The sequence below is a fragment of the Protobothrops mucrosquamatus genome, unplaced genomic scaffold (assembly GCF_001527695.2).
Source record: "Protobothrops mucrosquamatus isolate PMUCROS unplaced genomic scaffold, P.Mucros_1.0 scaffold960, whole genome shotgun sequence".
Lineage (NCBI taxonomy): Eukaryota > Metazoa > Chordata > Lepidosauria > Squamata > Viperidae > Protobothrops > Protobothrops mucrosquamatus.
In genome coordinates, this window is record NW_015387204.1 from 326,410 (window position 1) to 342,111 (window position 15,702).

General features: G+C 37.4%; 1 protein-coding gene across 1 annotated transcript in view; it reads right to left on the reverse strand.

The window, feature by feature from the left end:
- The window catches only part of KCNK16 (potassium two pore domain channel subfamily K member 16), a 12,598-nt gene extending 6,684 nt beyond the window's left edge, over window positions 1–5,914 (reverse strand). The window contains exons 1-3 of the mRNA XM_015819630.1: window positions 5,702–5,914; window positions 1,117–1,231; window positions 491–657 (exon numbers count right to left, since the gene is read on the reverse strand). Coding sequence (XP_015675116.1) covers window positions 491–657; window positions 1,117–1,231; window positions 5,702–5,914 — 495 coding nt within the window. The remainder of the gene's footprint in view (window positions 1–490; window positions 658–1,116; window positions 1,232–5,701) is intronic.
- Window positions 5,915–15,702: the final 9,788 nt, after the last annotated feature.

Below are 15,702 nucleotides of genomic sequence, written 5' to 3' on the forward strand. Positions count from 1 at the left end.
GGAACGCGGCGGAACCGCGTTCCGGCACCTTTTTCCGGGCCGGCCGCACCGGAAATAGCCCCTCCCACACCGGAAATAGCCCCTCCCAAATTTTACTTGCATTCCTGTTCTCTAAAGGGGCGGTCCTAGGGTTTGATGAGGGCGTGGCCAGGTTTGAGTTCCGCCACCTTTTCTCCGAGAAAAAAAGCCCTGATTGTAAGTATCTCTTGGGGGCTCCATCGTAACTTTGAACACTTGCTAAGCAACCGGTTATTAAGTGAGGACTACGTGTACTTTTCTTAGTTTTAGTTTATATCAATTTAGATTGTATCTTCTGGAGCTTTTATCAAGAATGTATAGCTTGATATAACCTGTCACTCTTCAGAAGTTCAAATCGACAAAAGTTTTTTGATGTCCTGGATTGGCATGTGTCCAAGATATTCCCATGTGTCCTATGAATACATGAAAATTACCTCTGTAATGTGTTATGGTAATAAATGAGCAATTGTACCTGAGCTCGCCCTGACTTGTGGACCCATCTGTCCAGGTCAATCAGGTATGTGCTGAGTCCTTTCCCCAACCGATTGAGAAATGCCAAATTAAGAGGGACCCCAAACAAAGCATAAAATACACAGAAGACCTGTCCAGCTACTGTACTGGGGGCCAAGTTCCCATAACCTACAGAAAGAAAAAAAAATCTCTTAACGAGGCTCAATTTATATGAAAAAAATATGTTATTAAGAGAATTCTGCTTATTCTTCTTTCATATCTCATCCTAAATTAAAATTAAAAACTTGCAGTCTTTATTGCTTCTATGATTGAAATTACAGGGACTTTAAAACTGAATTTTGGCTGGTTCATGCACTTCCTGGTGTCCTGAGTGCCCAAAAACAGATTTTACAAATACACAATTGATACTGTATATTCTGTAGATAAGACAATCATAGAAAAAAATCACATAAAAATGAATGTAGTTGAATATAATGGCTTTTAAAATATTCATCTCAAAGTCTGAAACTTCTCTGATGCAGATTTGCAAACTGCTTTGTATCATCAGTCACACAAGATTCAACTTTTACCTAAAGTATTGTGGAAATCTAAAGAAAGATTTCCAGGGAGAAAAATAACTCACATTACCTATAGTAGTGACCACAGTCCCAGCAAAGAAGAAACTATTGCTAAAGTCCCAGTTACTAGGATTGGTTGAATTTCCTTCAGGGTTGACTCCTTTTTCCCAGGCTTCCATAATGACCTGTCATGGAAACAATTGTAAAAGAAAGAAAGAAAGAGATTGTTTAAAACTGGGAGATTATAGCAACTAAGTAGTAAAATGCATTCAGTTTCCAATATTCACTATTTATAATTTCTTTTGTAGTAATGATGAGACAGCCCATGTTACTCTGCCAATGAAATAGGACTGCTTATAGGAGATAGAGCAGGCTGAACTGGAAGGTGGGGGTTAACTATGTCATCAGTTTGGAATCATTATGCAGCCACAAGAGATCCAAGTCTAACTTCTCATCAATTCTGTTAACCTCTATTTAGTGCCAATTTGACTGTTAATTGACCAGATTCTATAAATATAGTAATAATAAACTCTTCAGTGCTTTGAACTGAAGTAGTGTGTGCCTGAGACTACTAGATGCATTAAGAGTTGCACACAACTCACTATATTCTTTCAGTGAGAACAATTACAATTGTGTTTAGAGTTTGTGGAGAACTCATACTTCTCAAATGTATACATGAATGAAAGCAAAATGAATTCTTCTACCAAATTCTACTATGTAGTTTGTACCTTATTTAAAAAAAATCAACCAAGTGTTAACCTACAAATGGTTAATGTATAAATTTGTATAATCTCTAAAAATAGGTAGATTAAGGGAAAATGCACAGTGAAGTAAAATGGATTTAAGGTTTTTAAAAAATGAGTAACTCAAAAGAATTAAAGGTGATAGATTTAACCATCCTTAGTAAGTATAGCAAGATCTGGAGAGGACTCTTTCACTGGAATTTGCTACTGTCTTGATGGTTGTGGATCAGCTACAGTGGGGCAATGAGAGGGATGCAGTACCTATTTAATATCAGAAAGGGTTTAGTAAAAGACTGGAATGGTGGGAAATGGGGTGACTGCAAATAGGGTATTTGTAAACAATTTAGAGTATCTCTAAAAGTTGAATTAAGGAGTAAGTATCAGACCCTTACAACGTTAAGCAGGAGAAACAGGGTTTAAACTCTTGTGGCATAGGTAGATAGAAAGAGAGATTCTTAGACTTTGTACATGTTGATCTTTATTATGTTTTTAATTCTGTTTTTAATTTTGCCCCTTTTAGATCATTTTATATTTGTTTGTCTGTAATCCACCCAGAGTTACTTAGACCGTGAGATGGGTAGTTTCTAAATTTGATTAAATAAATAGGGTCAGATATATTTGCAATAAACTTTAACATATCCACACCTCATTCTTGGATTACAGCAAAAGCATTATTATGGAGTGAGTTGTAATTCTTAGAAAAGCATTTAGAAGTGTCTTGAAAGAAAGTACTGAGAAAGCGTAAGGCCATTTGTTGATCAGGAAGCTTTCCAGCCTTCCAAAACAAGCTGAGTTCTATTCTTAATTGCCTGCATTTCTCATTGTCTGAATACAATTCAGAAATTATGGTAGTCTGCTTGATATTAATTTATTATGATGATTGTAGTGCTCCAAAATTATTTAATTAATTTTTGTGTCCTTTAAACTGCAATAAAATACTTTCCTATCCTTGGTTCTAAATGTACTTTCATGGGCCAAGTGTGTAGCTACAGTTTTGATCTTCTCTATGATGCTTGTGACGAAGCCCTCCTATCTTATGATCGAGCCTAGATGTTTCTTTGTTGAATCTCGTTAGAAATTAGAGAAGTGCCAGCACATAAACTCCCATGCAACAGTTGTAAGCAGAGAATGGGCCACATTGAGTAAGGGTTCTGGCTAAAGTACAATAATACTAAGCTGAAAATAATAACAAGGATTAATATTGGAATGCTGATACTTGGCAAATGCATTATATTTATGAAGATTTATGTTGTAACTGAACTATCGATGCCCTCTAGTGTTTTTGTACAGTATCAACCAGCATTGATCACAGAAAATAATGCTCCAAAATGAAGCATGCTTACCTTAGAAAATTGAGGGTTTTTTTTTAACAGCAGCAGCAAATATGTGGAATTTTCTTAATTTCTGTTTATATTGTGGAGAACAAAATGTTCAGTTTTTCAGAGGACAAGCTACATAGTTTATCTTTGATTATAAATGCTGTCATTAAAAACATTTTGTTGGGGAAAATAATAATTATCACGTCAATGAAATGCTAAACTATTAGTTTAAAGCAAGAGCCAAAGAAAACAAAATATGAAACCTTCATATATTATGAAACCTTCATATATTAAAAGGTCAAGCCATTTCCCCTCAAACTACCATTCTTTAAAATCAGTGCAAAATATATCTTTTTAAAAATTGCACATAGGAGTTAATTATGTCATACGATACTTATTGTTTCTTCTGCAAATATTCCCTATATTCCCCCATTTTTAGATTACTACTCTGCAACATTGAGTATGAATAAAGAAATGGAAAATTGATTGTGGGATGGATATTCAGGAAGTTGGAACTGACATTTTTATGTCTATTTTTTCTGTTAATTAAGCAACATTTATTTTTATTTTCTGTCATTTTACCTTAACTCATTTTTTGGAATGGAGGTGTTCAGGAGTAGTAGAACTCTTCAATTTAGAGTTTGTAAAACAAAGGTGATGACAATTCCCTCATGGATTTAACTCAAAGTAGTTGCAGAGGAAAGAAAATGAAAATCTGTAAGCTCTTTGGTAATTAAGCTTGAAGGCAAAACTAGAAAAGCTCTATGCTCTTGTTATGACTTGTACAATGGCAGAGTTGGGAGGTGCATTAGGATTAGAGGTGTACCTGTTGACCCTCCCCAACACCTACGGTCTGCATGGACAAAGGGATTCATGCAGCTCTTGGATGTTACAATATGTTGGGAATAATTGCAATGGGGAAAGGGAAGATAGCAGAAACAACTTCAATGTTTTTCCACAACTAAATGGAAGGAAAAAGCTTCCTTTGAATTACTGCTTCATGAATTGTTAACAGAACACATAATGTTCATACATCTAGATCCAGTTCACATATCTTAGTAAGCTATAATGGGCCTGCTTTGGTTCTATCAATATGCACTGTGGTTTGTAAGCCAGAGTTTATGTCTTATAGTTATGCATAAATAAGGCCACCATAACTTGCTCTATACAATTGTGGCTTACTATGATGTGTGAATCCAGCCATAAATTTGTATTTATGTATCTTTGATATATGATTTGTATTCATACACGCCTATGAGTAATTTCCAAAAATTGAGAAATAGAGCCAGTGACATTTAGCAGTGACACCCTTTCCTTGTAGTATGCATGTCACTAATGTAATAAGGTGCAATCAATGTTGTTTAGGCATTTACAAGCTGTCACAGATGCATCTGTTTGCTGCCATCAGATTTTTGTTTGTGGGTTGTAAGTTTTGCTTGTTTTTACAGTGATAAGAGGGCATCATCTTTTCAAGAAAAAATAGAAGGAATTAATATTTCTTCCAGATAGAGAATCACAATCTAGTTAGCATACTGTACACAAAAATGCCTCCCCTCCCACCTCACAATATAATCTGCTAAAATGAAGGAGTAGTCTGAGCTCTCAAAAATCCTCCACAATATTGTGGGGGAAATCACATGGGGGGAGGGGCTGTGGGAAGAAGGCAACAGAAGTAGCTTCCCAATTTTTTTTCCAAGTCCAAGGGGAAGGAAAAACTCCCTGCAAACTCTTGTTCCATAGGGGAATACTTCACCTTCAAAGAACTAAAAATCTAAAATAGAATAAATTATTGGAGTGTAATGACCTAATCTATGATATAATATGCAACCCACTCAGCCTAATGACCAAATATTCATAAATGATGCAGTAGCTTGGCAGAGCGCAAGGCTGTTTGTCAACCCCATAGAAATCCCAACAAAACTGCATGCATCGCTTGGCCCTAGTACAGGTGTAGGCAACCTTGGGTCTTTTATGACTCATGGACTTCAATTCCCAGAATTCCTGAGCCAGCCATGTTGGCTCAGGAAATCTGGGAGTTGAGGTCCACAAGTGATAAAAGACCCAAGGTTGCCTACCCCTGCCTTAGTAGGAAGGAAAAAAGGAAAGTGAATTGCAATTGGAATGATGGGAAATTATAATATACAGCCAGGAAAAGGTCCATACACATAAGCACTTATTCATTAATCATAGGAGGAGGCCTTATTATAATAAAAGGGCTCTTCTATTTCTGTTGCATTTTCACTGGATAAAAGGAAGATACTTATGAAGATTGAATTATTTCTCAACAGAGGTCAGGTGCTCTGGCTAGACCACGCACAGAGAGAAAACTAAATAACTAATATTGACAATTAGGAATGCATATTAAATAGAGGGTTTCCCAGCCTGAGTATTTGCTGCTATGTGGCTTTCTCCAACTTTCTGACCATTTTGGGGTTAGATTTGATAATCTTTAGAAGACAAACTCTCTTTAAAAGGATGGGCCAAGTCAAGGCCAGCATTCTCGATGCATTAGCCATCCAGATTGGCCAGAGATGCAGCTCCATGTTAATATTGGCTGTGTGGATAGACACTGAAAGTGGAAGGTGGTCCTTACCTGCACAAACTGCTCCAGAGCTTGCCGATCCAGGCACGTATAGTTTTGCAGGAACATAAGCTTCTTCATTTGGAACTGGTCTCGACTCTGGGCTTCTGCCTGCTTCTCTAGAAGCTGGAACACCGTAGCTCCCAGGAGGAGGTAAAAGAGATACCCGAACACCAGTGTCAGAGTCCAGCTAAGCTGCCAGTTGCACACAGTGAGGTAGGGCATGGCTGTTGGTGGGCAGGCAGACCTGACCTAGTGGAGCCAAGCGTTATTCCATGGGTTAATGTTCTTGCTCCAAGAGGCATAGAAGAATTGCACAGCTGTCTTTTCAGCACATACGGCTAAGATCCTGTTTAAACAGCTTGTGAGCATCAGGTCTAGACAACATGAGACTAAAGCAAACAGATTTAACTCCCACCTCTTCAGTTGGGAGTAAAATCACACTGGTTTGTTACTGCATTTCTGGTAACAGTGATGCATTTTCATTAACAATAAGTAAAATACAGACAAACTCAGTATTTCTTACATTTGGGGATTGGCCAATTGGGCTAAAAGTCCTATAAATGGACTTAACTAGCACTATTGGAAGTTGATGTACTGCTAGTGACGAATAATAGGATAAGCGACAGTAGCAATCTCCAGCTTGATGCCTTCCAGTTGTGTTGAACATTAACTTCTATAATTCCTAGTTTGAATGCTGCATGATAAAGATTTTTTTGTTTGTTTGTTTTCCATTTCCACAGTATTAGCAATTTGGAACATCATATCATACAGCAGTTATGTAGTACTGGGCAGGAACAGGGCATAGCAACTCCTGGTGATAATTGGAATTAGAAGCCAAGCATCCTTCCAGAATTTGCACTTGAAACATCACATGCAAATAGGAAAAGCTGGCATAGAAATAATTTAGGGCAACCATGGTTAAGTCACTTAAGTGTTGCTAACACTCACAGATAATGTGTCTTGCCATCAGATCAAAGACCTGTGGAAATGGAAAACCTGAAGAGGAACTAAAATCCTTCCCTGCATTGGACTCACAAGAGACGCTCAGATAACCTACTCTGCTCCTCTCCCACCTGTTCAGAGCACACACAAGAGAGTAAAGAGCTAAATAAGCAATATTTATCATGGTGCCAAAGTACAGTAGCAATGCGTCCTCTGTGATAGAAGTGCTTTGTTGCCATCTACACATGTGGTTGCTGTGGGAAAGAGCTCTCTGCACATCATATACACAGACACAGCTCCAATGCCTCTTCACAAGGAGAAACACCACAGTATACTTCAATCTATACAGAGCCTGTTTCTACATGGACAAGATTTTTCCCCAACTCCAGATGATGATGGTTGGGAATGTTTATTGTTAATTTAAATAGTAGATTACCTGCCCTGTAATACATCTCCAAATGGCATATAAAACTGGAAAAACATTTGGTTTCTTGGATCATGGACTGCATTTTCTACATGAAGGACTCTTGGCAAGGGATGGACTGCACCTCACTAAAATAGAGAAAAAGGTACTGGCCCAACTCATCAGGAGGGCTTTAAACTAAAATTGAGGGGGGGAGGGTGACCAATCTTTAGAATCTCTAGAACACAAAACCGGTAATAAATCCCAAGAAAACAAATCAAACAATGAGCTTTGGAGTAATGAGAAATGAGTAATGAGAAAAAAGAAAAACTCCAATAACAATCAGGAGATGTAGGAAACATACCCACAGACAGGCATAAAGGTCTTAAATGCTTATAGACAAATGCTCAAAGCTTGGGGAACAAACAGGGTGAACTAGAAACAATAGTACATGAGGGCAGGTATGACATAGTTGGAATTACAGAAACCTGGTGGGATGAAACCTATGACTGGAATGTACTGATGGATGGATACAAACTGTTCAAAAGATATAGATCTACAAAAAGAGGAGGGGGAGTTGCACTATATGTAAGAGAACACTACATATCTACAGAAATGCACATGATCAAAGATAAAATCCCTCCAGAATGTATATGGGTCAATATAAAAGGGGGGGGGAGGAAAGTGATATTGCCATAGGTGTATATTACAGGCCACCCAACTAATCAGAAGAAATAGATGAACTCTTTGCCAACCAGTTAACAAACATATGTAGGAAGCATACCACAGTAGTAATGGGAGACTTCAACTATCCAGATATCAACTGGGAGACAAACTCTGCAGTGGGTGGGAAATCAAACAGATTCCTAATCAACCTAACCGATAACTTTATCATCCAAAAGGTGGAGGAGGGAACTAGAAGTAAAGCTATACTGGACCTAATCCTTACTAATCGAGAAGAAGTGAGGGAATTGAAGTTGCCAGAACCTTGGTGGAAAGTGACCATGTCATGCTGAAATTCAATATAATGCAAACACAAACAATAGAAAATAATCCAACCAGAGTCTTAAACTTCAAAAGAGCTGATTTTAACAAACTCAGAGAGAACCTAGGAAAGATTCCATGGACAAAAATCCTAAAGGGGAAAACAATACATGAAGCATGGTAAACTCTTAAAAATGAGATCATAAAAGTCCAGTGCAGCACTGAAAAAGAAAAACTAATTCAAGAGGAAACCAGCATGGCTATACAAAGCTCTCTCTGACAAACTGAAAGACAAAAAGGACAAGTACAAAAAATGGAAGGAGGAACAGATAACTAAGGTCGATTATCAGCAGACAGCTAGAACATGCAAAGATGAAGTCAGGAAGGCAAAGGCTCAGAATGAACGAAAACTTGCAACAGAAATCAAGGACAATAAAAAAAGTTTCAACATATTAATAACAAAAAAAGTCAAACAAACTGTAGGTCCACTAAAGAGAGAAGACAGCAAGGAAATAACAGGCAATAGGGAGAAAGCAGAGCTGCTTAACTCATTCTTTGCATCAGTCTTCACACACACAAAAATTATAGCCCAATATACCCAAAAAAAACCTACTGCAAAAAAACCAGAAAGAAAAATTAAAATAAAAAAATATAAAAAAAGAACACCTATCTGAACTTGACAAATGTAAATCATTCGGACCCGACAGATTACATCCCAGAGTTCTGAAGGAGCTGGCAGATGTTATCTCAGAACCATTGTACCATATGGTTGAGACCTTGGAAAGAGTTCAGAGAAGAGCAACTAAAATGATCAAAGGCCTGGAGACTAAAACATATGAAGAACAGCTGCAGGACTTGGGTTTGGCTAGTCTAAAGAAAAGAAGAAATAGGGGTGACATGATAGCAGTGTTCCAGTATTTGAGGGGCTGCCACAGAGAAGAGGGGGTCAAACTATTCTCCAAAGCACCAGAGGGTAAGACAAGAAACAATGGTTGGAAACTGATCAAAGAGAGAAGCAACCTGGAATTAAGGAGAAACTTCCTAACAGTTAGGACAATTAACCAGTGGAACAGCTTGCCCCCAGAAATCGTGGGTGCTCCATCACTGGAGGTTTTAAAGAAGAGACTGGATAGTCACTTGTCTGAGATGGTATAGGTTCTCCTGCTTGAGCAGGGGGCTGGACTAGAAGACCTCCAAGGTCCCTTCCAGCTCTATTCTATATAAAGCACAAAATAATAAGCATTACAAAAACGCTCTTGTGCTTTTTCAAAATATTGAAGTGAATACAGTTTCTTAATGTGCCTAAATTGTAACCAAATTAGTATGATCTGGCTAAATGGTTTCTAATAATGGAACTAAGCTGCAAGCCTTAAACCTCTCCATGCTCCTTCTCCACATGGGGTTGAAGGCATGAGTGAATGTACAACTCTTTAATACTTGAGTGGCCCTGTCAACTTTATGGATTAACAAGAATCACTGTAATATATTAAAATTGTATGTATCTACAACTCTTAAATAAACAAACCAGCAAGTCCAGCCAATCCTAATTCAATCAATATTCAATCAATATGGAGGGAGATACTTCAGCTGTTTGCTATAACATGTAGATTTAAAAGATGATAGGTGCCCAGATCTTGATAGTCTTGTTTACCAGTGGGGACCTTTTCTGACTTGAGAGGCCCTTATGCTTTAGGGGCCCCTGATAAATTGTCAGTTGTACTTTCATTGGTAGATGTTCTCTAGGGAATCTCCAAAGAATCACACAATTCTTTGTCCTGGGCAATGGTTATATATTTAAATTTTTTAAGAAGCAGCTCCAGTGGCCCAAAAGAAACAGGAAGAAACAAATCAGGAAGCAGTGCAATGTGAATGTTTTCACAACTAATCTACATCATATTCATTCTGATTAATTCTTTTTGTTAATCATTTGGAAGTGTTTGAATGGAAAAGCAGTATGTAAGTTTACTACAATGAAGGAAGGGAAGGAGAAATCATGGCAGTCAGCCTCAGTGGTATGACTACCACCAGAGAGGCTTTATTTAGTGAAATCCAGCTTCCAGTGGCTATTAAAAACATTTGAGATCCTTCCTTGAATGGCTAGCACTCCTTCATTCAAGGTCTGTACATTGCATTAGTCAGAACTTCATAGTTAAAACTGAAGTCTGATTACTGGTATAGAAACAAACCCAGATGAATGGCAGAGATTTCTAATGTGTTTTGACAAGATTATTATCTCTAATGGTAGGAATAAAGTAGTATGTTAAAAGAATGTTAAAGTAGCAGGCACTGCTAATCAATCAGTGGGAAATAAAATATAGAAGTGTTTTATAAGAAGAAAAAGAACAAAGACTCCAACATAAGACATGCAAGGAGAAATACTTATTTTTATGAAAATTATTGTCCAGGCAACAGGCAAAATGAATATGTGAGAGAAAGACCTGAGGATTAAAGTAAACCACACAGCCCTAAATGTTTATTCAGAAGAGCCTGCCCTAACTAATTATAAAATTAATGGGGCTTGATCTCAGATAAATGGGTTATAAATGTGCAATCTAAATGCCAAACTTCATTCCCTGTGCAATCTAAATGCCAAATTTCATTCCCATTGTGGAGTCCATGGTGTTCTCTTGTCATTTATTGCCAATGATTTAGATTTTTTAGATTTAGTCAAGAAAAATAAACTTTAAACAAAAGTAAAAATTAACATTTTACTCAGAGGTATTTCATATATCCCACCTACAAGGGGCAAATGTCCTCTGATGGCCCTAGGTGGCATATACATTTAATGAACTTGGGGAAGTGTGAGTGCCAAAGTTGGTGAGACAAAAGTTATCAAAATATAGTGCAAGTGCTCTCCATGTTCAAGGCCAAAAATGAGTGACAAAAGTCAATTATCATATAAGGGTGGAAGAAGGACACAGAATTTAAAACTTTGGTCTGTTGTAAAAGAAGGGCTTGATCACTTGATCCTACAATGCCTAATGTTCTCCACTATTAGGATTCTTGGATCAACAATAAAAACTGTATGCCTTTCCAAGCATTGTCCTTGTCTCTGCTGAATACTGGTTTGAATTCCTAGAGAGGAATTTACTGCAAAGCATAAATTGACCAAGGTAATGAGGGCACTGAAGGCCAATGTCTATTGCCTCAGCTGGTGATGACAATGGAATATATGGAAGACAGCAACTTGGAATGTTGTCTGGGTTTCTAGAAACAGTTGTTTCTGTGCCCTAGTGAAGCTCTGACAGAAAGAGTGAATGAGCACTTTGAATTGGGAAGACAATGTATAGCCATGGAATTCTATTTTTACAGCCACCAAAGCTGCCTTGTAGTAATAATGGATATTAAGTGTTAATTCTAATACATGTTTAGCACAGGATTGTTTCTTTTAATACAAATATCTCAGAGAAAACTCTGGAAAAACCTCAGCCCTCCGGTATGTGACATTTCCCTTTCCACATAGTTCTCCACTAAGTAGCCCTTGTCCTTTGATGTTAAACCCACCTTCTGGGTACAAAATATTGCCCGCTTCTGCTCTAAAAGTCAGCAGGAGTAATACAAATGTTTTGCTGAAGGAGGAGGGATTAATAATAACAACTGCCTTTGCAATCTGCGTGTTTGCACCCGCATGTTTGTTCATTATAACATGTCATGCTGTTTTCTTGGCTTGGCTGATGCCTCTGCACTTCTACTAATTCAAGACATCATCCATCCATCCATCCATCTGTCCGTCCATTCAGTTTGTATGGCTGCCCATCTCAAAGACTCTGGGGACTTTACATGCTCATACCATGGATGTCATTCCAGATCAGACTTATGCTGAACACCACACAGCCTTTTGGTGTCTGCCCTTTGTTTTGCCTTCTTGTCAATTTTATCTTAAAAGATCTGTTCCCTATTGCTTTTATTGTGTTGTTGAATAGAGAGACATACTGTGCAGAAATCAAAACTAGATTTCATCATAAGAGTCATCCAAGAAATGCTGTGGAAGTCATGACCTGTGAGGAAGAGAAGAGATGGAAGTAGAAAGACTTTCAATGTCCTGAGTTTTGCTTGTGTGAAGAACTCCAACTTAATAACATCACAACATGCTTTCATTTGCATGGGTCTGAATACATATGAGAATATTTGTAAAATTGACAACAAAACTGGGGTTGCATGTCAACAATAGCTTGTATTGCATTATGGAAAGGGAATTGCAGCTCCACTGTGTGGGAAGTCAGCCCCCCCAGAGAAAGAAATATTTTTGGAAATATTTAAAAGGCAGAATATATTTCCATACAGGATTTTAAAGGCAGAAACCAACCCCCACACACGTCTCTCTGTCCCAAACAGAAACCAAGTTTGCAAAATGCAGGTGGTAATCTTGTCAGAAAGACTGGAATCAGGAAACTGGGATTAGGAAGAAAGATCCCTAGAATCAACACCAAAAATCCAACAGTCATCAGCCACACCCCCAGGGAAGCAGGATATGACCCTTGGGACATAATAGGATTAACCCACCACCATCGAATACCAGAAAGGCACACTCAGACTCAGGTCAAAGTTCATGCCACAGGAACAACTCCAAACAAAAGGCTCTAGAGGGTATAAAAACCCACTCCCTACATGTGCTCATTCTCTTTCTTCCAGAGCCATCTTTTTGTCTGGTTCTCCTCTTCAATAAACTGCAATCTTCTTCCTAAAGCAGCCACCATGTTGTTTATCCCTGGCTTGGACTGAACCGTGATGAAGACTTTTCCTTCAACAACTGAGTTAAAGTGCTTTTGGGGAACTTCAGCCTGCTTGAATTTGCAATTTGCACCTGATATAAAGTTTCTAATTTCAAAAAAGTTTATCTCTACTGCTTCACAATATATAAAATTGGGTATTGTTGGAGAAAAATGTGTAAGAAAAAATTCTGAATGCATTTATATCCCATTTATGACTTACATTTGTTTCCTTCCTCAGTTATCCATGAGGAATAGGATGAGGTTCATTTTCTCAGTCAGTGAGTCCTTCAGTCTCGAAAATCTATTATGGGTTTGCAAAGCCAGACCAAACATACAAGGATATGTTAGACAAGATCTCAAAACAGAGAAACTAGGGTGTATTTATAATTGAGCAACAAGGAACTACAGGAAAATGATTGGTTACAAATTGATCATAAAAAGGCAATTTAAAAAGTAGATTCTGTGTACTGCATCATACTTGTAAATGTAAAACTATAATTTCAGCTGATGTTAGCCATCTGAACCAATGTCCTCTTAAAGCCAAACTGCTAATACAGAGGTGAAAAGCAAATGCTTGCTCATTAATTGCTGCTATACTTTTAAAAAGGCTATATTCAAGAGTCTTATGCTAAAATATTTATTAATACTTAATTTGCTTATCTTTTCTGTAGAAAGCATCAGTTAATACACTTCTATAATCAGTGTTGCCTCTGTTGTTTTTCAAACCATTGCAAAAATTGCAAATACAATAAGAACCAGAGATTCCAGCTTTCTATGAGTGCAATACAATTTTTCATCATAGTTTTATAATCAAAGCAAAACAGTCCAGTGACTAAATGCACAACCACAGTCCAGTGACTAAATGCACAACTTTAGCTACTTTTCAGCTGTTGCTATTTTTTCTCTTCCAAAACATATTTCTTATAATACCACTTCCATCTTCCACTGATTACTTTTGGGTGTTTTTTTAGAATTATGTCAGCAATTTCTAACTTGCCAGGATGTACAACAAAAACTGTTGACTTATGGTGCTTGAAGTAGGGAAGGCTTTCTTTTGTTTTTTTATTGAATTAATACTTATTTTTGGGAACATTTTTTTCTTTTTCTTAGCAAATTGCTCAGATGAACTATACCACACAGATTTTTGGTCATTGCATTCAAAATAAAACACGTATTTCAATAAGTTATGTCAATGTACTATGAGTGCTTGAGCAAAGAATTTTGATGATTCTGAAACCATTTTTTGCTCAGATGGATTCCTGTTGCTTACATTACTTTCTGCATTATCCTGTTTACTAAGCCACCAGTAGTGAATAGCAAATTCCAAAGGCTACTCACCAGGCACAATGATCTGAACGTACAGGCCCGAATTATTGTATCCTAGTAAATATTTTTTTATGAATGCAAAGAAAAAAAATTACACAATCATTTCCACTGGAGTTTTTTCTACATAGCAATAAAATGAATGCAAGTCACACAGAAGATTGCCATTCGTATAAGTCCCATTCATTTGAACAGAGTTGTGCAAAAGAAGTTCTTACCATTTCTTCTGCTGGTTATTAGGAGACATTTGATAATAAAAAATATAGTGAATATATATAGAACATAAAATCAGGGCTGGAAGGGATCTGGGAGGTCTTCTAGTACAACCCCCTGCCCAAGGCAGGAGTTCTAATTCTATCCTGGACAAATGGTTTGATTAGACAAATGGTTTATCAACCTAGAACTAAGGAGAAATTACCTGACAGTTAGAACAATTAATCAGCGGAACAACCTGCCTCCAGAAGTGGTGAGTGCTCCAACACTGGAAGTTTTTAAGAAGAGATGGGACAACCATTTGTCTGAAATGGTATAGGGTTTCCTGCCTGAGCAGGGGGTTGGACTAGATGACCTACAAGGTCCCTTCCAACTTTTATTTTTTATTATTATTATTATTGTTGTTGTTGTTACTGTTATTGTTATTGTATAACCTTTTCTTAATATATACCAGTAAAATCTCAAGTTAATGGACCATTCAAAAGAAGGGAATGTTGGTTACATCTGTAGGTCTATTGAATCTGATTTTATATTTTGCATCTATTTACATCATTTTATAATTAATATAATCATGTATAATTAACATAAATGGCTTCATTTGCAATAAAATTTTAACAGGATGGGTGTAAAATTGGAACAAAACATTTCCATTATATCCAAAATCCACTGAATTAAATTTATTTTAATTGCTAATGAGTATGTTATTTAATTATAAAACCTACATTGTTTCTATCCTTTTTCCTGCCCACATTTGGCATGCATGCCACCAAAAAATCAGAGTGAAAATACAAATTTGCCATTGCACTTTCATTTGAAAAACACGGAGTTAATGTTTGAAAGCGCTTCTCTGTAATAACGCAACTTTCACTAGATCCAAAGACTTTCTGTTCCCAGTTGTGTTCTTAAACTGTGTGCAAAATCATTTCCTGGTCTAATCAAGCAGATGGATGACTAACAAGCGCTGGATCCAGAATCAATCAGCCAGTCTAGAAAGTAAAATAGATCTTTTTTTCCATACCCATCTCCCATCCTGTTATAGGAAACCTGAGTGAAAGAGAAAAACCAGGCAGTATCAAAACAGCATGACCACCTGCTGGCATTTCTGATTCCTGTGTCTTCTGCTGCTGTTGCTCATTCAGCCTTGTTACACAGACATAATGAGTGGAAAGCACCAACACAATTTCCTGAAATATTGCTCACACAAGGCGAATCTCCTGCTTGCAGTGCTGCTGTTAGCTGGCCAGAGATTGGGCCCTTTTCTTGGGGCATCTGCCTTTACGCTGGTGCATATAGTCCACCTTCTTTTTCTTAAACTCTGAAACTTAAGAGAGATGGATGCTAGTGGACAGTGGGCAGCATATATCATTCTAAATCTAGATTTATGCATTCCTCCTGCAACTTTGCTGGACCAGGATTTCGATAGCTCCTAAAGA